The sequence below is a fragment of the Mizuhopecten yessoensis genome, unplaced genomic scaffold, assembly GCF_002113885.1.
Source record: "Mizuhopecten yessoensis strain PY_sf001 unplaced genomic scaffold, ASM211388v2 scaffold716359, whole genome shotgun sequence".
In the NCBI taxonomy this organism is placed as follows: domain Eukaryota; kingdom Metazoa; phylum Mollusca; class Bivalvia; order Pectinida; family Pectinidae; genus Mizuhopecten; species Mizuhopecten yessoensis.
The window spans coordinates 1,865,931-1,893,451 of record NW_018480077.1 but is presented as its reverse complement, the minus strand read 5'-3'; the positions used below and the strand labels follow the sequence as shown (position 1 = coordinate 1,893,451).

General features: G+C 35.4%; 2 protein-coding genes across 10 annotated transcripts in view; one reads left to right on the top strand and one right to left on the bottom strand.

Annotated features, from left to right (window-relative positions):
• LOC110443818 (protein spire homolog 1-like) overlaps positions 1-9,167 on the top strand; it is an 81,920-nt gene extending 72,753 nt beyond the window's left edge. For all 4 annotated transcript variants that reach the window (XM_021488242.1, XM_021488243.1, XM_021488241.1 and 1 more), the window contains 4 exons: positions 1,668-1,802; positions 2,709-2,810; positions 3,185-3,285; positions 3,565-9,167. In XM_021488242.1, the coding sequence (XP_021343917.1) occupies positions 1,668-1,802; positions 2,709-2,810; positions 3,185-3,285; positions 3,565-3,922 (696 nt within the window). In that variant the 3' untranslated portion in view covers positions 3,923-9,167. The remainder of the gene's footprint in view (positions 1-1,667; positions 1,803-2,708; positions 2,811-3,184; positions 3,286-3,564) is intronic.
• A 1,335-nt stretch (positions 9,168-10,502) lies between these two features.
• On the bottom strand, positions 10,503-27,169 carry LOC110443761 (eukaryotic translation initiation factor 2-alpha kinase 1-like). 6 transcript variants are annotated; one of them, XM_021488152.1, is made up of 17 exons: positions 27,138-27,169; positions 25,562-25,719; positions 24,666-24,851; positions 24,101-24,234; positions 23,093-23,145; positions 22,065-22,191; positions 21,253-21,333; positions 20,874-20,970; positions 19,355-19,397; positions 18,255-18,792; positions 17,662-17,755; positions 17,432-17,535; positions 16,697-16,823; positions 15,078-15,169; positions 14,385-14,522; positions 13,753-13,848; positions 10,503-11,542 (listed from the first exon to the last, which is right to left on the bottom strand). In XM_021488152.1, exons 2-17 carry the CDS (start codon positions 25,659-25,661, stop codon positions 11,363-11,365), a joined length of 2,190 nt encoding a protein of 729 aa, XP_021343827.1. In that variant the 5' UTR covers positions 25,662-25,719; positions 27,138-27,169; the 3' UTR covers positions 10,503-11,362. The 6 variants fall into 6 exon arrangements, with proteins under 6 accessions (XP_021343827.1, XP_021343826.1, XP_021343829.1 ...); XM_021488151.1 differs by having other exon boundaries at positions 27,079-27,167; XM_021488154.1 differs by lacking the exon at positions 27,138-27,169 and adding an exon at positions 27,056-27,123.
• Between the last annotated feature and the right edge of the window lie 352 nt (positions 27,170-27,521).

The window sequence follows — 27,521 nt, the reverse complement described above, 5'->3', positions numbered from 1 at the left end:
ATAAATTCTTGGACATAATTTTTTTAAGGTTTACTAAAATTTCAGAAAAATTGGAAGTCTTTTGTGAACTTTGAGTATTTTTCTGAGGACAGTAACATTTTGAATATTTAGAATTAGATATAAGTTACCCATTACTTGATTCAGATAGTTTGTTGAGGTGCCCGGCCATTATTTATAGAAGCTTCTCTGTGATGAGGCATACTAAGTATATAGGTACATGACATATTACCTTCTACTATAATAGGATCGTTTCTGTTTACACGTCTAGTTTGATACCTAGTAGATGTTAGCTCAATGTGACAAACATTTAATCACACATTTTATTTGGTAACATCAATATCACTCGGAAATGGCAGTTAGATTACACTTTCAAGGGTATAATTGGACATAAACTTGGATCCAGGTTAACATGTCAGATGGGAAATAACAGAATAAATTCCTTTCTCCTCTTGTGGAATGAGATGATTCGTGTTTTGAAATTTTAATTAAAAAATGCCAGAATTGCTGTCACATTGAGCTATACATGGAGAGTTACACTCTTCATTTCTGTTTGACAGGTGTAGGTGATACATAGTACAATAGTTTTAGATACTGTTTCTCTTTGACTTCATCAGTTTGAAATCCACTGTAGACTTTGCAGTTCTGTATATAACCCAGCGTGATATTAGTTATTGTTGAATAGCACAATCACTTATTGTATAGTTACATGTGCATATTTTAGGCAGATTTCATTTTAGTAAGTAGTCTTCTTTGTAATGCCATAAATATGCTTTTGTTTTTATTAGTCCATATATTATTTTTGTTAGTCAAAGTGCTGAACATATAATATTACTGCTGTTATTTTTTTAAATTTTAGTTTTCATTCTTTTCCTTTTTTGTTATATATGAGTTGGTAATGACATCTGGCATGGCGTGAGATTCCGTAGAGATTTGAGATTGTATGCTATACACTAACCTACAGCGATCACTACAGTATTTTAGAACATTTTACACTTGTGTACGTGTGGCTCTTTGATCTTGGCATGGCTGTTTTTTTTAACATTTGACATAAATACATGTAACTTGCATCGTGTTAACCTATCAATCATTTATTTCAAGGATTTTTCTTCATCGATAATTCTTTAACTTCATCAGTTAAAATATATTGTTTTTGGATAACAGCAAATATAATACAAAGTTTTCATACTTATTCTTTATTTAACCCTGATTTCTATTTATTTCTGGTGATAAACCTTTCATTACTGTTTTTATATGCTTTAAGTATGAGATCATGTTTTGTAATATATTGTGAAATGAAGACTGTTTTATCAAAATAATTGCTTTTTTGTCTTTGAATACTGTTATGAAAATAATTTCACAACACCATTTTTTCAGTGTTTAATTCACATGAACATCACAACATAACGATAACTTCACCATTCTCTATCAGCGTTGCAGATAAGCTGGGTTTTTGTCAGCCAAATAAGTTTCACCATGATTTATACCAAGAGGTGTTTGTCAGTAGGCCTACAAAAATATGATTAATTTTCAAATTGCCTTTCTTTGTTTCAGCCCTACTGACGTCATGAATTGACCGCTGGTCAGTTGTGGTGATGTAGGACTGAACAGGTAAAAGCTGTAATACTGACATTGTTTTAATCAAAGATGTCCATGTTTTCTTCCACCAGAAATGGTCACATCCAATTGAATGTCTGTCTTTGACTCTTGAGGAGGTCACTCACATCCGCACGGTCCTGACCAAGGCTGACCTTGAGACTGTCATCACACAGAAGGACCTCTACACATTACTGGCCAAGGGCAAAGTAAGTACAAATAGCAATCTTACACTGTTATACAAAGTACATATAACAAGCTCAAACAGTTCAAGGTCACTCACATGGACAAAATACAGACATCAAGGTCACACACTGTTATACGAAGTCCATATAACAAGCTCAAACAGTTCAAGGTCACTCACATGGACAAAATACAGACATCAAGGTCATACACAAGCCATAAGTAAGAATAGATGTCAAGGTCACTCACATGGAAAAAATACAGACATCAAGGTCACTCACATAGAAAAAATACAGACATCAAGGTCACACACAAGCCATAAGTAAGAACAGGTGTCAAGGTTACTCGACTCTAGGACAAAGTGAGCACATGTGTCAAGGTTACACACAAGGATTTAGCAGAGTTGTTAAGGTCAAACAGGGGCAAACTACAGATGACAGTGTTACAGATGGCCAAAATCTATACAGATGTCAGGGTCACTCTCAAGGACAAAGTAAGCACATGTTTTAAGGTCACTTATGGACAAAGTAAGCACATGCCTCAAGGTCATTCTCATGGACACTAAAGGACAATGTGAGTACAGATGTCAAGTCAAACGCACAGAAGGTCACTCTCAAGGAAAAAGTAAGCACATGTTTCAAGGTCATTCTCGTAGACACACACAAGGACAATGTGAGTACAGATGTCAAGTCAAGGTCACACAAGAGCAAAGTAAGTACAAATTTTAAAGTCAAACACAGGACAAAAAGTTAGTACAGATGTCAAGATAACACACAAGGACAACGTCAGTAGGGATATTAAATGGATATCTACTACACAGTTTACAGTGTGGCACCAGCTATTCATCAGCTAAATTCTTGTATCAAATTGTCATTTTTCATCCTTGTCAACTACCCTCATACTGGACTAAGTGTGGCCTTTTGTTCTTTCAGATTTGTTTTACATGTAAAGAAGTGAAGTTCTCCATGTTTGGACAGTGGGGAACTCGGTGTAAGATATGTAAGAGAAACGTCTGCAATAACTGTCTCCGCAAAGTAAGTACTTCCTCACAGAGATTCATTGTCAAGTATATGTAATAAGCCCCTCACCTATTATTATAAGTGTGTTTGTTTCAAATTTACATGTATTTTATCATGCTGGTATTTGATAAAAGTTTTGCTTCAAATTCTATGCAATTCTGAAGTAATCAAACTATGATTTCAAAAAGAAATCGGCCAATAATTTTTCGATTAATTATTACATTTTTGAATGAAATTGTATTTTATTAATGTAATATTAACTCATCAATGTAAGAAAGTGCTACCTACTGTGATATTAATCACCTCCTTAATTAGTGTCCATGATAATTATTGTAAAGCGGGTTTTTTCCCCCAGAACTACAAATTTGCATTTTATTTATGTTATACAGATGAATGTGCCAACTGAACATTTTGAGAACATCCCTGTACACACTCTCAGTCCCATACCTCTCAGTCCAGAAACACTGGACATCATCAGGGCATATGAAAGGTAAATTATATGGAATATGAAAGTAGAATCTATGTCAAGTTCATTGCGGTCACTTACTATTTATTGAACACTGTAGATTAGATATTACAATTTCAGGGCTAAAATATAACTTTCTATATTTTTCATGTGATTGTTTGTTAGTTATGTTAGGGTTTACTAGTTACATTTCATTGTAAGGTAAAAGCAATGTTTAATTTGATCATGGACGATACCTGATGGGATAGAAGTGTTTATATGACATACGCCAGCTGGTCTATAAAGTATTGTATAATGTTTCAGTACGGGGTCAGTTCCTCACTCTCCAACTTTGCAACGCAAACAGCAGCAAAGGCTGGAAACAAAATCTGTGAAACCAAAAACACTACAGCGTGCCAACACATTTACCGCAAACCAGGGTCCAGCCATGCTACCCAACAAGAATCTCCTGAAGGGCCCACAAATGAACATTTGTCGTGACTGTAAAGGAATGATCATGGAGATCATAAGGACAAGTCGAACCTCGATAGCACTTATAAATCAGGGGAAGGAACTCCCAAAAAAGTCCGCCAGTTCAAGTTCAGATGATGGAGGAAGTGGCATGAATCTCTCCTCACTGTCTCTCAATGTAAAACACTTCTTCGCTCCGACAAAAGAGTGACATGCGTCGGCGTGGTGGATGTGTAGCAGAGTTGTCCTTACGGCTGCTGAATGCTGAACAAATATTTTCACCATTGATGCAGTGTTCTAAATGGAGTTAATGGACAGACATTCCTTCTGACTGATGACTAGTGTGATAAATGTGAGCGGGATACAGCTGGAGAAAGTCTTGTAACACCATCCAAGTCACCTTTCTTCAGAAAGAATATTTAAGCTGCTCGCCTACTAATCAGTGTCTCAACAGTGACAGAGCAGCTTCATATTTTTTATCTTTTTGTTTTATGCTGAGCACAAAATTGGCTGATATTATGATAACAGATTTAAATCAAAATTGTTGGTTCTGGCAAGACGGACATTCATTTAATCGTAACTAATTGTTATGCCTTGCTACTTTTTGAATGAGTCAGTGTAAAAGAGTTGCAGAGATTCCAGTTGAGAAGAACAAATATTTTATTTAAAATGCAGATAAGGTGTTGATGACTAGCAAATGAACTTAAAAAAGCCTATGTGACACCCTAACTGTTTTACCCATATAGATCTGTGTCTCCATGTGTTTGTCACTGCCGAACGTGTCGATCTGAGTTGTAAACAAGATATAGACTTACTGATAATAGTCTTGTACTGTTAGAGATTTCGTAGATCTGAAGACTTTATCACGTTTGGGAATACCTGGGTCTGCTTTACAACAAGTTTTATTTTTAATACATTCATATTTTAATTTAAAATTTTCATAAATTCGATAATGAATTTTCCAGTTTTTGATATTTTAAACATTTTGTTTTATGATATAGTATTCATATATGTGGTGTGTTTTGCCCTCTGCTGTTCATGTTTCTTCAGGAAAAAAATATATTACCGGTGCAAAAAATCTTGACAATATTAGAACAAGCACAAAATATCACCAGTTTGAAAAATTACATAATTTAGCCATCATACGCATAATTAACAGGTCACTAGGCATTGTTTGATTTAAACTTTAAAGGTTAATATGCAGACATTTTATTCAATATTTCATAAGTTTGAACAAAAATCATTGCTAGAGGCAATCTTAAATTCTATATCATACATCTAATCAATTGCTTGTTCATCGGTATATATAACTTACCACAATCAGTTAGGACAAACTCTTGGTACACCCAGCTGTTAACTCATTCACCCCTGAAGACACATTTGAACTCTTCCAATTCAAAGGTTGGAATAGCTCATTGTAAAATTTCAGGGGTGAATGAGTTAATCAGATATTCATTTAATTGTATCTTCCGGGGAATATTTATATACCAGTACAGGTATACAATTGAGTGCCATATTCTAATTAAAATTAAAGACAATTTGCAAGGACAATTTTTATTTTGTTTTTCAAAATGATTATCAATTCCAGCCGGTAATTTAAACGATACTTGGTAATTGTGTTTTCAAATTCCATGTGAAAAAGACAAACAATTAACTGCATAGAAAACAGTTAAGTATACAGACATGAATTATTTATTGTGTTCAGCTGATAACGAAACATGTAAGAGGTGCATGAAGTAAAATGTTTGGGGGCAAGTGTGAATATAGCCGACTAGAAAGTGAATATAGCCGACTAGAAAGTGAATAGCCGACTAGAAAGTGAATATAGCCGACTAGAAAGTGAATACAGACGACTAGAAAGTGAATAGCCGACTAGAAAGCAAAATGAGTACTAAAGGAAGGGTTAGGGGGAAAAGGGAAAGCATGTGATATAAAGGGAAAGGGAGGGATTAGGTAAAAATGGGATGAATAGGACAGGGAGTGTGTCTGTGAATACGAGAAAAACAGAGAGAGAGAGAGAGAACGTTTTTTGAAGGTACATTGTATATCCTTTATGTAGAATAGGGGTATTGTATGTAGTGGAAATTTGATAGGAGAGCTGTAGAGGTCATTAGGGGTCAAGTTTGGAGAGGAAAATGTGTGTTATGTCATTGATTTCCTCATTTGAGTATCTCTGTATATATAGTCAGAACTATTCCATTATTTTACCATTGTGGTGCTGTAAGTGATATTCTGTGATTTTGTAATTATTTGTGTTAGATTTCACAACTGTCATCTAATGGAACACATGTAGTACATGTAATTCCCCACCAGTATATAGCCGGCCATTGTTTAGCTTGTTTCCGAGGACAACCCCAGGCTGTTTACCATTGTGATATTATAGAGCACAACACAAACCCTATTTCTGTGATGTGATGCGGTACCACAGCCCTGTTGTTTTATACTGGCTTTATACACAAATTAGGAATTGAACATTATTTGAAAGATGCTGTACATCTCTTGAATTGACACGTTGTAGTGTTGGTGTTGGGACAGTGTCAGTGTTAAAATAGTGATATAATAGGGATTGTAATCTTCACAAACAACTCATACCCAGTATAATAAACATGACAAAAGTGTAGAGCAGGTCTTGTCTGCCAGGGACCTTTACCCGACATGCAGGGAACGTATTCATGAAATCTCATTCTCATTCTCAAACTTTATTGTAACTCATTTAAATCATGTAATATGGTCAAAAATCAAGTAAAACATTGAAGACAGTTTTCGTCTTTAAGTCTGTCCATAATTCTTCCATATCATCGACAAAATGTGATTTTTTTATTGATTTATCACGGAAAAAAGATATAGGGGTTGAGGACAAAATCTTATTTGAGCATGAGAATGGTTTCATGAATACGGGCCCAGAACTCAGTTTGTACTAATGTATAGTTACTGTCACCAGATTGCTGCAGAGTTTTATTATTTTTATAACTTTTTTCCAACATCACCTTGACAAGTCTCTAAATGAAACATGCGGGTATATGTTCAATTGCTTTCTAGCTGTTAATCAAGGGGTCTGCAAGTTAATAACCCAAAACAATTTTTATTATGGTGCAGATGCTGTTGAATGTGATTTTTTGTGAGCTGTTGTATTTACATTCCCTATTCAACTCTTACCTGAATGTATAGCTAGACTTCAGAAGTCAAAATTCTCTTTGTTTGCAATAGGTTGTTAATTACATTACAATATATATATATGCAAAGTGAAAGTACAAACACAAATGGCACTGTTTAAATTGTTAAAGTCCATGACACAGTGGAGAGGCACCTATTATTGAAAAACACATTTTTTTATATTATTAAACTTTTAATGAAGATCAAACGAGTATACCATTGTTTGTAGATATGTTTCCTGTTGAACAGACTGTTTGTTTTACCGTTGACCGCAGTCCGTCGCTGTACAAAGTAGTGCTGAATTATTACACAGGTTGTTGAAATCTTCAAAGTTTATTTATCTTGAAAGCAAATTGTTCAGCAAATGAAATGGTTCAAGCATTCAGGTATTTATCACAAATTAATCATAGATCTTGAAAAATAAATCTGTATGTCATGTCAGAAATTTCAAATGGTTCCCACCTAATTTCATGTGCTTTTGAAACTTTATAGCATTAATAATTTAGCAAAGATCAAATTAAATTGATTTTGATTAATTGAAATATTCCTTAACTTATTTAAAGTAAGCATAAATTTTCAACTTTAATTTTAGTAAAAACACACAATGATGGAGACATTTTCAGTCTGATCTAGACTGATTTATCATGAATATATATTAGCAATGATTTCTAGCTGTTACATGATCCTACAGTGAAAACAGATTATGCATGTAATGTGAACTATTTTCAGTTTAACAGTGCATCTGAAAATCTTTTATTCTGAAATTTGTATATACAATGTAAATGATTGTGATACCTGTATGTGATACCTGTATCAGAACAAGATTATTGGTGTTATGTGTATCATTTGTGTATTTCGGCATCTACCAGTCAATTGCGAATCTCAACAGTTACAAAAGATCAAATATCCTTCCTTAATACTTACATTTTTTTTACTAGTACAGAGCCTATAATCAAACATTTTTTCAGCTATCATCAGTGGTGTTATAATATCGCCTTTGGTATTATAATATAAAACCCAGGTCTATATATATTACCAATGGTACATTGTATTATGATATTAATCCTGGTCTTAATCTCACCAAATATAAATGAATAAGTTTTTATACTTCTAGATCAAATTTTGATTGATATTTTTTTTTTTTTAATTTTATAGGTTGAAGTTTTAAATTCATTATGTCAACTCTAGTTGTTTTGCTCCACTCTAAGATAATTCGAGGTTTGTGAAGTATGAAGGTCTGTTACACACAAATACATAAGTTGTTGTTATAGGAATACACAATATAATCATAAGATAAGAAATGCTTGTTATCCATTAGTACCACAGTACTCCATCTGTCCAAGTGTGAATGTGTTTATTTTTCATTTAAACTCATCAGGTCTTGATATAGATATTGTTTAGAATAGAAAATGTATATTCTGATTCACAATATCGTAGCAAAGTCTAAGAAATAGTCATTTAATTTATTTTCATATTTGAATGTTTATTTTGGAATGTTGAACACAGAACTATTTATTAAAAATTTCTAAATTTCATTTTTTTTCTTTCCCTAATACTTTCATCACCATCATTTTTAAGTCATATTAGAAATGTGAATAAACTCTAGATATTTATTTGATAGATTGGTATATATTGAGGTTTGTTGTAGTTGATAATGTCCTGTGGTTTGAGGACTGCATAATGATTTTGATCCGTATCACTTGTTACCCGTCACCTTCACTCTGTCCAAGTTAGCCGTTAATCTTACAGGGAACAAAAGCAATAAATGTTCCTGTAATTATAGAGCATCACCCCCATCTTCTGTATCAAGTGTTGTTTCATTGATACTTGTACTATTCTTCTAAAATTTTCATTTCACAAAAAGTTATATACATTTGTAACTTGTTTTAAGACGAGGGAGTTAATGTTAACCCTCATTCCTGTATCAAGTGTTGTTTCGTTGATACTTGTACTTTATTCTTATAAAATTTTCATTTCACAAAAAGTGATGCAACTTGTTTAAAGCCGAGAGCGTTGATGTTTCATAGACCCCAATCTCCTTTACTGGTCAAAGGACATCATTCGATCAATGTAATTCTCTCATAGTGATATTATTATGCTTCTTTCGCCACAGATTTTCATTCCTAATCTAGAAATGAAATACACTGTAATGTTGTTTGAGTGTCGACTCGACCATCCACTCCCTTGGTTTTACCTGGTGTCGTCTGCGTAGACCGGTAGTGGCAGTTTGTATTGTAGATCTTTTTTTATTATCTGAAATCGATGCATACCAACACCACATGAAATAAAATATCAGAAAAAAATTCCGTGCTTGGTCGTTGTTTGTAAGAGTCCTGTGAATTACATAACTTACAAGTTTCAGTTTACTACTGCAGTTAGTGAATACCAGCCAACCATTTGGGTTTGTGTCAACAAATTAGTTCGAAAATTTAAAACCATGAAAGAAAATAGTTTTAAAAATTTTGCATAATCAAGATACAGTATATATGGCTAGATTGCTATTGTTTTAATCCAATCATCAAACTGAATGTTTGAATCTTGAATGACTTTCAAAAACTGCCATTTTTGTGGTAAGAAAAACACATAAATGAACGGATGTGACTCGTTTTGAAGTTATACCTATGAGGAGCTTGATTTATTGCTCAAAATAAAGGTCAAAATTTGGTATAAAGTGGGGTAAAACTAAATAACAGTACTAGTACTCGCAATATTCCACCATCCCATTAAGTACTTCCAAATTTGGCCATCATATGTGACGGAGTATACAAGATCTGCCTTGGACTAGATGTGACGGAGTATACAAGATCTGCCCTGGACTAGATGTGATGCAGTGTAAACAAGGGGCCATAACTAAGCGTATAGTAGGCCAGGGTACAGAACCAGATTTTCTGCCATTGCCAACAAAATTTGGCAGTTTTAGGTGACAGAGTATATGAGATATTCCCCGGACAAAGTAACATTCTAACTGAAGGTGTGCAAACCTGGTAGTACTGGTCTTGGACTTAAAAGGACAAGAAAACTACTGAATACAAGGTGCATAATCAGGTACAACTCTCAACATTGTCAAAAATGTATAACTGGATCTGCCCTATGTAACGCATGTTCCAAGCAATGTAAATTATACAATGGAAATAAATTTAGTTTCAATATAATTTATTTTCAAGGTTTCATAACAAAAACAAAATTTCGAATAAATGATATAAATTATGCATACTCTCGTTATAATGAAATAGAAATGGAAGCTGTTGGGTAATGTTACACACAGTTACCATCTCTCCACCGATCATCATTAATGTTATTCTATAGTATGGATTAAATACATGTACAAATAGGGTTACATTATAGTCGGGCTGGGTGTGCCACAAGACTTCACCATGTCCCTCCACACAACTCGAGCAGAAAGCACTGGAGTCTCGCAAATCGGTTACAAGTATAAAGTTTGTGTAATAGGAAAATAAGGTTATTATACAAAATTATTTCAATAGAACATATTTAATGCTCACTAGTACATTACAAGCTGTCAGAATATCTTTCCAAAGAAAGTGTGACTTGCTTAACCCTTTCACCACTATAGACCATAATGGACTCATCCAGATCAATGCATGGTAGAGTCTACTAAAGTTACATAGTGGTGAAAGGGTTAAAAAGCGTCTCTTCATGAAACAATTACAATACCAGCTGTAACACATTTTCATTTCATGAAATATCAACTTAAGGCGATAACATGTAGAGCAGTGTTTCATGTATAGCTAAAGGTTACCACATTTGCATGGTGCAAATGATTTGTCCTTTTTAACCCAAGACTCTTCAAACATCACTGAAAATTTACAAATTTTGTTGCATTAAGGAAACGTTTATGCTAAATAAAGTTTTTGATTACAAATCTAGCTCGACGACAGGAAGTGGAATATCTTCAATGTTACCTAGTCTCAATTACTACCCAGAATTCAAACTCAAATTGGTCAAGGTTTCACTCACTCATGTTGATCTGGATTTCACAATGACATGAACTTAATACACTCAAGCCTCAATGAAATGCACCTCATACACCCAAATTTCAAACACTCAAAAATGACCCAAATTTCATACACTTGGAAAAAAGACATGGATTTCACACTTAACAACAGAGCTATCTGACTCCACTGCCCATGGAATCACAGAAAACTGGAATGGATACGGTAGGATTAATATCTTGTTCACCGTCATGGAATAATGGTTTGAAGTTTACGGTGGGTATATGGTGTGGGTTATTAACGGAAACTGACCAAGAGTATAAAATCTCATTATTGATAATCACATTCAAGCATAATAGTATTTACATCCATTGCTGAGATTCTAGTAACAGTATTTGCATCAAGTAAATAAAATCAATCACAGATTGTCTTATTAATTGAAGGCACACCTACATACATGGTAATGAAACTACTGATATCATCTAGAACTCATTTTGACAATGAATTTCCTGTAAGACTAGAATTTTGTGTAATTGAACTCTCTATCAAAATTTAGGTTTGTGTGGTGTGAATGTAAGACCAGGAGGGAAGCTGAGGTTAGGAAGAGGTTTGTCGGCCTCGTCCTGTAGTCTACTCAGGTGACGCTCCTTCTGCTCTAGGAGATGATTCAGTCGCTGGATTTCTGCATCTTTTTCATCCACAATCTTCTTCATTTGTGCAATAACCTAAAACAAAAAATAATTTAATTTGTCAATGAAAGGTTAAATAATACATTTTAAGAACAATCAAGGTCTCAAAATATAACAGATTTCCTGTTTGTATTTAGAAAACATTGAAGTCAATACACTGATGAAGATTAGTCACACAATGGGAATGGATGGACATGGGAAAAACTATAATGCCCCCATTTTGTTTTGGAAAAGGAAGGGGGGGGGGGGGGGGGGGGAATAAAAATGTCCAACAATTACGTTCAAAAAAACATTTATCATTCAGTTGTTTCCATCTACCTTCATTGTGGACCTTTAAAGGTAAGGTGGTAACACATTATTAGGGTTATATAGACGGAGGACATTACCTGGTCTTTAAAGGTAAGGTGGTAACACATTATTAGGGTTATATAGACGGAGGACATTACCTGGTCTTTAAAGGTAAGGTGGTAACACATTATTAGGGTTATATAGACGGAGGACATTACCTGGTCTTTAAAGGTAAGGTGGTAACACATTATTAGGGTTATATAGACGGAGGACATTACCTGGTCTTTAAAGGTAAGGTGGTAACACATTATTAGGGTTATATAGACGGAGGACATTACCTGGTCTTTAAAGGTAAGGTGGTAACACATTATTAGGGTTATATAGACGGAGGACATTACCTGGTCTTTAAAGGTAAGGTGGTAACACATTATTAGGGTTATATAGACGGAGGACATTACCTGGTCTTTAAAGGTAAGGTGGTAACACATTATTAGGGTTATATAGACGGAGGACATTACCTGGTCTTTAAAGGTAAGGTGGTAACACATTATTAGGGTTATATAGACGGAGGACATTACCTGGTCTTTAAAGGTAAGGTGGTAACACATTATTAGGGTTATATAGACGGAGGACATTACCTGGTCTTTAAAGGTAAGGTGGTAACACATTATTAGGGTTATATAGACGGAGGACATTACCTGGTCTTTAAAGGTAAGGTGGTAACACATTATTAGGGTTATATAGACGGAGGACATTACCTGGTCTTTAAAGGTAAGGTGGTAACACATTATTAGGGTTATATAGACGGAGGACATTACCTGGTCTTTAAAGGTAAGGTGGTAACACATTATTAGGGTTATATAGACGGAGGACATTACCTGGTCTTTAAAGGTAAGGTGGTAACACATTATTAGGGTTATATAGACGGAGGACATTACCTGGTCTTTAAAGGTAAGGTGGTAACACATTATTAGGGTTGTATAGACGGAGGACATTACCTGGTCTTTAAAGGTAAGGTGGTAACACATTATCAGGGTTACATAGACAGAGGACATTACCTGGTCTTTAAAGGTAAGGTGGTAACACATTATCAGGGTTATATAGACAGAGGACATTACCTGGTCTTTAAAGGTAAGGGGGTAACACATTATTAGGGTTATATAGACAGAGGAGATTACCTGGTCTTTAAAGGTAAGGTGGTAACACATTATCAGGGTTATATAGACAGAGGACATTACCTGGTCTTTAAAGGTAAGGTGGTAACACATTATCAGGGTTATATAGACAGAGGACATTACCTGGTCTTTAAAGGAAAGGTGGTAACACATTATTAGGGTTATATAGACAGAGGAGATTACCTGGTCTTTAAAGGTAAGGTGGTAACACATAATTAGGGTTATATAGACAGAGGACATTACCTGGTCTTTAAAGGAAAGGTGGTAACACATTATTAGGGTTATATAGACGGAGGACATTACCTGGTCTTTAAAGGTAAGGTGGTCACACATTATTAGGGTTGTATAGACGGAGGACATTACCTTGTCTTTAAAGGTAAGGTGGTAACACATTATTAGGGTTATATAGACAGAGGACATTACCTGGTCTTTAAAGGTAAGGGGGTAACACATTATCAGGGTTACATAGACAGAGGACATTACCTGGTCTTTAAAGGTAAGGGGGTAACACATTATTAGGGTTATATAGACAGAGGACATTACCTGGTCTTTAAAGGTAAGGGGGTAACACATTATCAGGGTTACATAGACAGAGGACATTACCTGGTCTTTAAAGGTAAGGTTGTAACACATTATTAGGGTTATATAGACGGAGGACATTACCTGGTCTTTAAAGGTAAGGTGTTAACACATTATTAGGGTTGTATAGACGGAGGACATTACCTGGTCTTTAAAGGTAAGGTGGTCACACATTATTAGGGTTGTATAGACGGAGGACATTACCTGGTCTTTGGTGAGGAAGAGTTCACTCTGTAGAAGCTCCTTGGCTGTTGGACGGTGGTGGGGGAAGAGGGATGTCATCTTTTTCACAGCACTAGCCTGTACACCACACGTTAGTCAGATTAACATAACAGTGGATAGGACTTTCCAATGTGAATACAAGTCTATAAATATCATATCTATCAGCTAAGAAAACAACTTAAAATTGAAATATTCCATCAAGGTCTCTTGCATATATGTACTTCAAAATATTAGGACCATATTGAATAGCCTCACCAAATAGGGAAATGACTTTCAAGCACTAATTTTCAGTTTCATTTTAAAAAGAAAAGGAAACATTGTATGTTTGATGAAAGACATATTACAATGGTATACATATAAAATTTTAATGGGTTATACTCATTCTTTATGTACATGAATACAAACACATTTTAATCTGGCAAGCCAAGTTTTCGAATGATACCAGGTAAATTATTTAAATCTTTTGTATCCTTAATTAGTAAAAATTACTGTACTTTCTCAACAGTGTCACTCCACCCTAACAAAAAGTGTAAACTTGACATGCACAATACCAATCTAAGTTGAATTGAAGGTCAATTTTGATTGTATGTGAATCTATGACAAAATGAAGTTACCGCAGTTGGACAGCTCTCCGTAAAACCCTCGTCCAAATATCCGTCTCTTAGTTCTCCGAGGTGCTGCGACTTCTCCATTTCTGTATCAAACTTATTACATATCTCGTACAGCAGTACCCCCAGGCTGTAGATATCACACTGGAAGGTAAGACAGGGTCATTTATTAGGCTTAAACGTAAGTCGTCTAATAATAGCATACTATGGCAAACAACATATGTATCTTCCATACCTGTGGGTGTTGGATGAAACTAACTCCCACATATGACAGCAGTCACATTAACAAAGAATTAACAGAGTGTGTGATGTTGACAGAAATCTCAACTCAAAGGTAATATTTTGAGGTTTAACAGGTGACTGTGCCCAGTGCAAACTTCTAAAGTCTTATTCTACACTGAGCTATAACAAAATTGCCTCTAGCTGAAGCTTGTAATGTGACTTTAACACACGTACAATGCACATCCTTAACACAACCTCCCCCCCCCCCCCCCCAACTTTTCTGATTCTTCGCTATTTAAGGCAACCACAATAAGGTTATTTCTAACCCCCCCCCCCCTCAGAGGTTCTCCACTGGCCTAGAACAGGGAGGGTCAAAACAGCACAAGTTTGCAATAAGAAGGATGTAGTGAAAAGAATAAAATAAAGAGTATGTATCCTATATACAACAGGAGATACATGTGTGTAACTATGGTTTACCTTGTTATTGTAGGAGTGGCCTTTGAGCTGTTCTGGCGAGGCATATGTCCTTGTTCCAACCCCAGAAGTGTGGTCACTCCACATAAAATCACCTGTCAAACATAATCATGAATATAACCATCTGTGTCAAACTAGCTTGACTAAAACCATCTCTGTTTAACACCAGCTTGACTATTACTATGTCTGTCAAACTCAGACATGATTATAACCATCTGTATCAAACACTAGCTTAATTATAACCATCTCTGTGTAACACCAGCCTGACAATTACTATCTATGTCAAACTCGGACATGATTATAACCATCTGTGTCAAACATAGCTTATTTATAACCATCTCTGTTTAACACCAGCTTGACTATTACTATGTCTGTCAAACTCAGACATGATTATAACCATCTGTGTCAAACAATAGCTTAATTATAACCATCTCTGTTTAACACTAGCCTGACAATTACTATCTCTGTCAAACACAGGCATGACTCCAACATCTTATGTCAAACACAGGCATGAATATAACCTTATGTGTCAAACTAGCTTGACTGAATCCATCTCTGTTTAACACCAGCTTGACTCTTACTATCTCTGTCAAACTCAGACATGATTATAACCATCTGTGTCAAACATAGCTTATTTATAACCATCTCTGTTTAACACCAGCTTGACTATTACTATCTCTGCCAAACTCAGACATGATTATAACCATCTGTGTCAAACAATAGCTTAATTATAACCATCTCTGTTTAACACTAGCCTGACAATTACTATCTCAGTCAAACACAGGCATGACTCCAACAACTTATGTCAAACACAGGCATGAATATAACCTTATGTGTCAAACTAGCTTGACTGAAACCATCTCTGTTTAACACCAGCTTGACTATTACTATCTCTGTCAAACTCAGACATGATTATAACCATCTGTGTCAAACACTAGCTTAATTATAACCATCTCTGTTTAACACTAGCCTGACAATTACTATCTCTGTCAAACACAGGCATGACTCCAACAACTTATGTCAAACACAGGCATGAATATAACCTATGTGTCAAACTAGATTGACTGAAACCATCTCTGTTTAACACCAGCCTGACAATTACTATCTCTGTCAAACACAGGCATGACTCCAACAACTTATGTCAAACTCAGGCATGAACATAACCTTATGTGTCAAATTTGATTGACTGAAACCATCTCTGTTTAATCCCAGCCTGACAATTACTATCTCTGTCAAACACAGGCATGACTCCAACAACTTATGTCAAACACAGGCATGAACATAACCTTATGTGTCAAACTAGATTGACTGAAACCATCTCTGTTTAATACCAGCCTGACAATTACTATCTCTGTCAAACACAGGCATGGCTCCAACAACTTCTGTCAAACACAGGCATGAATATAACCATTGCTGTCAAACTGTTTTAAGTGCTCAAAAATGCTTAAACCTGGAGAACAAATCACTAATCTAGTGATCTACAAACAGAGCTAAAGGCAATTCATCTTGATGAAACAGTTTTCCATTCTTGTCATATGGTAACAAGTTTAATGGAACCTGTACCAACTATTACTAAGTAATTCTTGGGAAAGATCTTACATTGGTAGCAAGTATATAAGTACCTGTGGAATCTGGTGTTGGCGTTAATAGGAAGCTATCAGCTGATGGTGACAATAGATCGTCCTTTGCCAGGCCAAAGTCTCCAATCCTCACATGGTTCTCGGGTTCATTGATGAAGATATTTTTTGGCTGCAAAAGTGAAAAGATCACCACTTGAACAAACCACAATGAATACTGTATCCCAAATCAATGTGATCTTAAAATGATTTGGTAACTGAAACTAAAGCATTCATTACATGAGGTTTTGAATTTTGTGATGTCTTTTCTTTTTTGTTGCAATAATTACTGTGATTCACTTTTCTTTTCTTTATCTCTACATTAAAAATCTCAGTTATTAAAACAAAAGCTCTGTTGATATGAGTAAATATTTACATTTACATGGCATTGTCACTAGATAACCTACTTGAAAAGCTGTGTGGTTGATGGGACTTTAAATAACATGCACCGCAATTCTTAGCCAATCAGCATGCGACAATACACTGTTGCAGTTATTGAATAAATTTGTTTAGACTGTCGATAAGGTAGGATTCTTAAATTTCAAATATAATTTGTAAGTTAAAAAAAACCTTGAAAGGAGGAGAAAACGTAGAAATTAGCATTGAACTGTTTTTGTATGGCATTTATGATAGTGCGCATTATGTTGTTTGCTTGCAAAGCTGTGTCATTCAAATAGATCATAAATACCATACAAAGACAGTTCAACGCTTAAATATAGGCAACAAAATCGTCCACGGTACCTTGAGATCTCTGTGAATGAGTCCCTGAGAATGTATGAAATCCACACCTTTCAATATCTGTTTGAATATCTTGAGATTCAGTCCAGAGTAGTCATTTCTGAAATCTGAAAAAAAACGAATTCATCTATTTATTCACTTACATACCAAAACACAATGTATCACTGTTTTTCACAAATGACATATAACACCTAGCATTGTATGCAAAACTTTTTTGAAAACAAATCCCCCACCTTTTAAACAGCTACATGTGCTATTTCTCCTCCTGATCCACTGGTCCAGTGTCACACTGCATAACTCCATTTGGATAAACAGACAGACATGCATCTGAAATCACAGTTATATTCTCATTGTAATAAATCATGGATGATTATGTACATGCGTTCTATGAAAAGAGGGCCGAGAGAGGCCAATCATACAGAAGTTGTCAGCAGGGAGGTGAGAGAAAAGCTCTTTATACACAAGGAATAGGATTAGAGCAGGAAGGGGATAGTGGCCATTCACCAATAGGTGTGAACAGAGGGGAGGGTATGGAGGCCATTTAGAACAGAATGTGGTGAAGGCAGGGCAGAGCTGATGCAGGAGAGAACGAAACAGAACAAAGTTTGAGAGAGGACTTTACACAGACAAGGGAGGAGTTTGAGGATTTTATAGAAATAGGAGTAAAAAGGGATGAAGGCGGGTTTTATTCTGCCCTGAGATAGAAACAAATTTATAGTTTATCATTTTATTCCATAAAAGTTGACCGACCTTTGAATGAGATAATTACTTCTGATATCTGTTCTGATTAATCCTACTTTATCCTGCTGCTGAGATTTCATGTTACCTTGGAATTAATGATGTCCTCCGAATATTGACTGCTCTCTTCTTGTGGATGTCTGTATACCCTCTCCCCATTGATAGCTGGATCACAGCTGAGGCTCCTCCTGGTCACAAACCCCTGACTCCAGAACATACTTACATCTGTCTGTTCAAACACGGCACTTACATCTAGGGAAAACTTGCTTCTTATGGCAACCAATTTTTGAGAAAAGGAGAGGGTGTCGGGGATACCTTCATTGTTTTTGTCAGATATTTTTCTCTTGCATGTGTGTTTGAAAGAACTTCTAGTGAAATTCTCCTGTCTTTGAAGTGAAAATAAATTGAAATGACCAACTCTATCTCGACTAGACTGATTTCCCCTCAGTCTGTCACAAGCTTCGCACGAGTCATCTGTAGTACTACCATCTGTATCACCACTGTCACTAAGCTCAGTAATTTTCCCCGGAGAGCCAACTTTCACTCTGCTGGATGGCACAAAAGATTTTTTGGAATGGGACATGAACAATATGCCGTCTTCAGATTCACTGCCATCATTGATCCCACTAAAATTTGGAGAGAAAAAAAAATGTTTTTACTTAGACATACTTTTTGCAGACATGGAACAACTTATATTTTGCATTTTTTTTTTTTAAATTCAAGTCATTTTCTGTTTTAGGTCAAAAGGTGTGTTCTTACTATAAATGCATAAATCAAGGAAATTAGACTTAACCAACAATTTGTTTCTGTGAATTGTAAATGTTCTCCAGAGTTATAAAATGTTGTAAAAATTGTGCAAAACAACTTTGAATCATAGATAGGAGGTTTTCACAGACAGCCTTTTTTCAGCGCGCAAACAAATTTATTTTTGTATTTTCATGTTACTAGCAGACACGTTATTGGAGAAAATAGTTGATAATTATGCAAGTGTCATCGTGTGTTGAGAATATGGGAAATGTGTACTTGGATTTACAACTTAAGGTCAGATCCTCAGCTGCCCTTGTTTTGACCTCAAATTTTGCATCCTCAAGTAGAATTTCCATATTTCTTCTGTCACAATTGTGATAAATATTCCATTTTCTGTAAAGTTAAAATAGGAATGGTCTTTCTTAAGTTTTTGTCTTTTACCTTTCTTCATAACCTCCTACAGGCTCTGTTACATTGGTGTAACCTGCAATAAAATGGTATCAGTATTTATTTTATACACATACAGTAAATATAACATTACACACAGCAGATAAGATATCACATACAGTAGATATAATTAGAGGCGTCACGATTCACTGCGATGCACTTGTACCGCGATTATTTATGTTCGATTCGATTCGTGAAATATTTTTCCGGATTTACGATGCGTCACGATCTGAATATGCTACTTCAGCCGAAAATCTCTAAACCCTCAACCAATCAGCTGCGAGGATGCAATTTTCACAAGGCATTCATAACAAAATGACGGACCGCCGTAAGGAAATGAAAATGTGTGATGCTCCGGCAAGCTTGAAATCAAAAGTGTGGAAACACTGCAGGTCTCGGTGTATCGACGGCTTATATATCTCATTTTGTTTATATCTTAAAATAAACGTGTATCGAATCGAAATAATTGAATCGTGGAACAAATATTGAGATACTTACCGAATCGTTGGTAAAGTGTATCGTGACAGCTCTAGTTATAATATTACAAAGACAGTAAATATAATATTAAATACACAGGAGATGTATTTCTCACATCTAGACACCCTGTTTCTTGTTCTCTCTCCATACTCAGTATAAACTCAAACCTAGACACCCTGTTATTATTACTACTAACTCGCCATCAGTATCATGTGTTCCCTGTCATCTGTTACTACTAACTCACCATCAGAATCATGTCTTCCCTGTCATCTGTTACTACAAACTCACCATCAGAATCATGAGTTCCCTGTCATCTGTTACTACTACCTCACCATCAGAATCATGTGTTCCCCGTCATCTGTTACTACTAACACGCCATCAGAATCATGTGTTCCCTGTTATCTGTTACTACAAACTCACCATCAGAATCGTGTGTTCCCTGTCATCTGTTACTACAAACTCACCATCAGAGTCATGTGTTCCCTGTCACCGGTTACTACAAACTAACCATCAGACTCATGTGTTCCCTGTCATCTGTTACTACTAACTCACCATCAGAATCATGTCTTCCCTGTCATCTGTTACTACAAACTCACCATCAGATTCATGTGTTCCCTGTCACCTGTTACTACAAACTCACCATCAGAATCGTGTGTTCCCTGTCATCTGTTACTACTAACTCGCCATCAGTATCATGTGTTCCCTGTCATCCGTTACTACAAACTCACCATCAGAATCATGTGGTCCCTGTCACCTGTTACTACAAACTCACTATCAGTATCATGTGTTCCATGTCACCTGTTACTACTTACTCACGAGCGGTATCATGTGTTCCATGTCACCTGTTACTACTTACTCACCATCAGAATCATGTGTTCCCTGTTATCTGGTACTACAAACTCACCATCAAAATCATGTGTTCCCTGTCATCTGTTACTACAAACTCACCATCAGAATCATGTGTTCCCTGTCACCTGTTACTACAAACTCACCATCAGTATCATGTGTTACCTGTCACCTGTTACTACTAACTCACCATCAGTATCCCTGGTTTGGTGCTCCAGCCAGGCACCATTGTATCCCACAATGTTTGAATGGCGCAAAGTCGCTAGAGCTTTCACTTCTCTCAGAACCTGAAAAACCCAGCACATGTGGAGTCAACAGGAAATCATCTCCTATTCCGGTATATAAATACAGAGGTCACAGCTGTATTAATGGCATTCAGCTACATATGTGAGCAGCCTTACATTTCATTTCTTTTCTCTTGTTATATGCAAAATACAGTTGTCAGTAGAACAAGTATAAACAATTTACTGTTCTATTTCAAATTGTTCACACTAGTTTAGTTCCGTGTTTCAAACTGTCCCTAAGTAGAATGTTGTTTCTATCAGATTTCTCCTTTTAACTATACAAACCTTCAGCCATATTTCTGGTTTTGAGTGTTTGAATCGTATTTTCTTTATGGCATAGTCAGTTCCATCTAATTTGTGCGCGGCCTGCAATAGATATAATTATTAACAGATTGATTCATTTTTAATGACAGTCATGTCTTGTTAACAAAACCTGCACCATACATTTTGTATTACCTGTAATACTTCTACATTTTCATTATCGCATCTACAAACAATGCATGTACTACCTATTTGTCATCATTAATAAAACATCTGCTTATAAAATTTACAAAGCAAAGTTGACCTCGACAGCTGAAGTTTTCAACACACGATAGGATAAGTCTTTTTTTTTAATGTTGAAAATGGGTTATATTTATGTACCCAGATTTTTTTTATATATAATATTGGTATTGACTAGGGCTGCAACTATATATTGTACGAGATATATCGCGATATTTTGGATATGGTACACTAAACAATATTTTTTGGGAGGTCAAGATTTACCTACGATATTTCCCCGGATTAGTCGTTTCTAAATTTAATCTGCTCATATCTGTTCCAACATGGCGAGTGACAGTTCCAGCCTGGCATGCACGTCGAAAGACGTGAATTGTGTGAAAATTTAAAGTCATTCCCATTTTGGGCCAAGTCTATTTCCTGTTGTAGTATTGCTATTAAAAATTTGCAACATATCTTTTCGCTTTGCTTCTGTCTTTACTATATATATTGTGATATGTATCGTATCGTGACCATAGTATCGTGACACATATCAAATTGTCATGTGAATGTATCGGTGCAGCCCTAGTATTAACCAGCTACACTCTAACTTGCTATACCTTATAGACAGTCCCAAATCCACCTTTTCCGATTCGAGAGATTTCTGTAAATTCTGACTTGTACCTAGATGTCTGCATCTGGGTCAGTTCATCAGAGGACAGCAGTGAGTAATGCTGAGTGTCTAACCTAAATGAAAATATACAATCATAAAAAATGTCATGTAGTTGTACTAAACACTTTTAAGAATTGATAATACATCAGATAACATACTTCTGATTTCTCCTCAGAAATAATGTCCAATTCATTTCAATCATACTGCCTAGCAACAATTTTTTCAAGTTAGTCGTTTGTTATTGGTTTGGGATTCCTGTCGCAGAGTTTAGATTCCTCTCAATCAGTTCAGTCATACAGTTCAGGCCAAAAACTGTCACCCTTAATAGTTTCTACTAAATACACATTTGATTTAGGACAAGATCAATAGAAAGCCTTCCTTGGCCTGAAAATATGTTATCATTGTTGTCTTGTTAGCTATGCCAAATGGAGGCTTAATGCACATTTGTAAGCTGTTACCGATAAACAGAAATACAAAATTGCTACACAGAAACATAGAGCGCAGAACTGGAGTCATAATCACTAGTTACCTTCCATTAGCTGCGGGAACTAAAGCTTCTAGGCCCGATCGTTTTTTTTTTTTTTTTTATTATTGTTATTGAATTATTGTTATTGTCTATGGTCTGATAACAAAAAAAACACATAAAAAACGGGTCTAGAAGCTGCGATTCCCGCAGCTAACCTTCCATTTGCTGTGTATTTGATTAAATTAGAGAATGAAAAATATAATGTATCACATAGCCGTCCTGCAGGTTATATATATAAATCTTAAAAATAAATTTCTGATCTGTCGAAAACATTACATTATCTCATAAAATTCTATCTAAGCTTTTTCAAATTTATAACCTTTTAGCTGTTTTCTCATTTTTCAAGAAATTTGATCTTTTTTTATTCACTTAACCAATATGACAATGCCTTACTGAATATCTGAAAATAATCCACATAATTATAATATGCCCGAGATGTGACTGCATACCTGACTGTGTCTTCACTTAGCCGTCCTGCTGATGGTAGTGCCCTGAGAGGTCTCTGCAGAAAACAAAAACATAATTTTCATCGCAATTCTAGGCCATTGAATGATGTATGTGTCTAGCTTCCTGTGAGACCTTTACAATTAAGCACAGAGTTTTGTTAGGTTTTCTTATAGAGGCATTACAGTCCTAATAGTAACTAATAGTGGACCGACAATCTTCACAGTATCTAACGTCTTGACTACAAGGGTAGGCAATATAAACTCCTAAGTTAAACTCTTACTACACAGATACACTACAAAGGACAAACATAATGATTGCCCTGAATTCCTCCACAGCATTGCAAGAGAATGCTATAGGAGTGGTAAGACTACAACACCATTGCAATACATTGTAGCAAGGAATGTTATAGGATCACAATGTCATTTGTTAAAACTTTCATGGGTTTTAACATTACAGAACTGTACAGACAAGAGAATCAGTGGAACTGATAATGCTCCCTGATACATACTTAACTATTTGTTGTGTCATAATCAATACAAGGAAATTTGACTGTCAGGTATCTTTAAAGGAACAAGGGTTTTGGTGCTTAGGTACTGCCCACCACCACCATATAGACTTTATCATTTGTAGAAATTTTCACAAGTTATCCTATATACTGTAAAATTAATGATGATCCAGACAAGAAAATATGACAGAAGGAAAGACAAAAAGGCAAATATATGCCCTAAAAAAAACATTCTCAACAGTATATTATGAATTTCCTTCTACCACTTGCAGAGTCCCCCCTCATATTAATAGGCAAAATAAAACAAAAAAAGAACATTTATATTTTACAGTGCAGGGCTACACAAGTTGAGTCAAACTTTGTATACAAATACTACTTGCTATAAAAAGACTTTTTATTCACAAATGACCATTTGAAACATTGTTTTTATTTAAACTCAAAATACTGTTTATATTACTTGGTTCATGATTTCATGAACTGATCAAACATTGGAAAAACAATTTACCGATGTGAGTTTCAGCATGGCTGCCCTGAGTACATTGTGCATGAAGTATCTGTACTGGGTTCTGATACTGCCCATCTCGTCTAGCACAGTCATGGGGGAGACAACGTCCATCTTAATCAGGTGTTCGCTGATCACTGAAACAAATTCAATCAACAGTGTCAATTAATACACAACAGTACTAGTAGCATGTCGCTTTGTTCTGATGTAAAGCATACCTCATAAATTCACTTAAGTCTCAGCTTTCCATGTATTTGCTTGTACAATTGGACAACCAACCTTGCATGACCCCAGTTATACATGCACAAAATGGTCCATATCTAGATCACACTGCTGTATTAGTTTGGCAAAAAAGCATTCATTATATTTGACAATTTCACAGGGTAAAATCAATAAAATATACATACATTTTATAAAAAGATATAATATAAAACTCTGTGTCAAAAATGCAGAGTAGTGAGGGGATAATTAAGGCCATATCACATTTTTCCATCATTTTCAAATCCATAGTTTATTAATTACAACAGCATTTTCTTGGAAGAAATCTGTACAAGCATTATGTACTTACTCTTAAACAGTTCTCTCCCCTTGACTTCATCCTTGGCATAGGCCACACATAGCTGTTCCAAGATGGAGATCATGAGTAGGTGTGATGGTACAGACCGCGGTACCAAGGCCGCTTCCTCCTTACCAGGTCCCTCGGTCCTAGTGGACGGCTGTGGGGGCCCATCTACCTCACTCACCAGGTCAGAATCTGTATGCAGTCAAATATACAATGTTATAATGTATAGTAACACAATGTTAAAATAAAGAATTTAAGCTTATACAGTACCTTAATGTCAATGTATGTGAGCAAGCTTCATTTTCAAAAAGATGACAAACTTGAATCATATTGATTTAAATTGATTTCTTGATTGATAACTTTGATAGGAATATTGTTCCATACTGAAGACTGAAAACAGAGTCACACCCATTTCAATATTCTAAATTTAGCTTGGGATTTACAATGTCCCTTTTGAGCACTAGCTTGCAGATAAATTTTAATTACACTCCTGTTTAGATAAAAAAAAAAAAAAAAAAAAAAAAACAAACAAACTTTCAATCCACTACCACTGAAATGGCACTTGGTGACAACCATGCACCTCAAGCTTGTTTAAACAAAAACATTGACTTTAATGGAAACTTATACAAATTAAAAAGTTACATGATTTAATAACAGTATCTTTAGACCAAAATTGTAGTGTCTATCATAACTGGTCACAACCCAATATATTCCATAACCAATCATAACAAATATTCATCAGTTATGACTTATAAACACATATATCTATAGGTGTATGGGCATCGTGTCAGGTTAGACTTCCCAGTTAAACGAAGTCTATTAATTATGAAGGGATTTATAACAGAGTTCATTACATACAGCCACATAGAACCTATACACAAGCATCAATGTTCAGTAATTACCATCAAAGACTCGGATTGGCTTTGGTCTATTGCCTGTGAACTTGAATTCTGACTGTGTCCCGAAGACCAAGCATCCAGCATGTTTCCTCCCATTAGCCATCCGTCTTGTTCATTCAGAGCTAGAAGATTTCCTCTTCCAGTTTTTTCATTGTGTTGTTCTGAAATGTAAAAGATAATTGTTATTGTGCTCCAAATTCTTCCTTTCAACACAACAAAGTTAAAGAAAAAAAAACGAACAAGAGAATACCAATGCAATGTGTCAACAAAACAGTTATTCAAACTCAAAATCAATAAAACTAGGGCAAAATATAAACAACTTAGATTTACTTTGAGACCCTTGATAAAGTATTACAAGGACTTGAAGGAGAATAAAACCAGGCAAGTGGTTGAAAAGGGATAAAGCTGCATTTGTCTTCTAAATGGGGGTTGTTCTTTCAATGAAGTATCGATTGGAACATGGAGTTAAGAAAAGACCATATGGAAAACTTTGATCCTCACTGCAGCTAGTCCAAGTGTCCATATGGAAAATCTTCAGTAAAAGGAATAGACCTCCACACGTTAGGTAAACATCCATGAAAATGAAGCCAATTTCTAGCTTTCAACATATTCTTCACAAATTCTAATATAAATACCTTAAGATAATGATAAATTGTTGCCTCGGACTCAGAGACAATTGTTTTTTAAGGTTTTCTCTAAATTGCACAGAAAGTTTTGGATCTTTCAGAAACTTCTATTTGCCTAAATTCCAAATACTGATGTTGATTATAACCATTGAGAAATGTTACACATCATGTATATATTTTTTCAGACATAGTAATATGTACAGTATGTATATATCTTTTTACAAAAATATGTACTATAGTAAACAATCTAATCAAGTGCTTTAAACTGGTTATAACCCACACAACTGGTCACCTGGATAATGTGCTGGCCATCATCAAATTCAAAAGTCGTTACAATTTGTTTAAACTCCAAATTATTTTCATTCAAATAATAAATATCCATCCTGCACAGTACTGGTACACTAACAGCAAATGAATATTATAAAAGTGGCAATGAACCAAAATTGGTATAGAGGACCGAATTGCTCAATTCATCCCAAAAGTTTTATTTCCACCGTCAACATCAGATCGTACAGACTACCTACTCCAACGGGCAGTAATGTGCCGATGGGTTTCTGGAATTTTCCGTGCACATTCAGCAGATTACAAAAAGCCGACAAATCAATGGAACTCTGTAGAAGGTTTTCAAACATGTACAAGGTGTTGTGCAATAAATCGACGACATGCTATTTTAATCCTCATAGCTTTACGGTCGACTGCAGCACATTGTAAAGTGAGAGATGACACTATTTTTTTAATATAGTTCAGGGTCACTGCTTTCTGTTTCTTATTTAGTAAATGACGCAATGTCCAACGAAAGCCGAAAGGCAATGATAATACAGATAACCGAATTCTACACCAAAACGATTAAAGCGTAGCATGTAAACATTACATTGTTTATCATCATAGGGTTACCGTTCTATCTGCGCCCCTTATCGGCGGTATTATCTGCCGTTTGATACATATAGGCCTACCATAGGTTTCGTTTCCAACGCAGAAAGGGAGATAATCAATACAAAATGCGAAATGGTAAATAGTTACGAAATTTTCTATTGCGCGAAACATTATACACTGAAATAACGAAAAGTTTTTTTTTTTGTCTGTTGAGTGTTTCAAATGAAAACAAATCTTGATTGTACATGGTTTCGGAATGACAAAAATGTATAGATACTGATAAAAAATATAATATTAAGTAATGTGCCTTTTTTTATGACGGCTCTTTTCAAGCCCAGATATTTTGTTACAGCTATATTCGACCTAAACTGTTTTAGGGGTTTAGATCGAATTTCGGTATACGAGTAACTATATGCAAGCAATTATGGTGTTTTTTTTATTTACCGAAAGTCGATTTAAACCCT

Excerpts from the sequence above, each read along its gene's own strand:
- LOC110443761 (XM_021488152.1), bottom strand. The coding sequence starts at position 25,661 with ATGGCTAATGGGAGGAAACATGCTGGATGCTTGGTCTTCGGGACACAG. Across the intron at positions 19,398-20,873 it reads CCAAACCAGGGATACTGATG|GTTACACCAATGTAACAGAG; the intron begins GTGAGTTAGTAG and ends ATTTTATTGCAG. Across the intron at positions 13,849-14,384 it reads CGGAGAGCTGTCCAACTGCG|GCTAGTGCTGTGAAAAAGAT; the intron begins GTAACTTCATTT and ends TGTGGTGTACAG.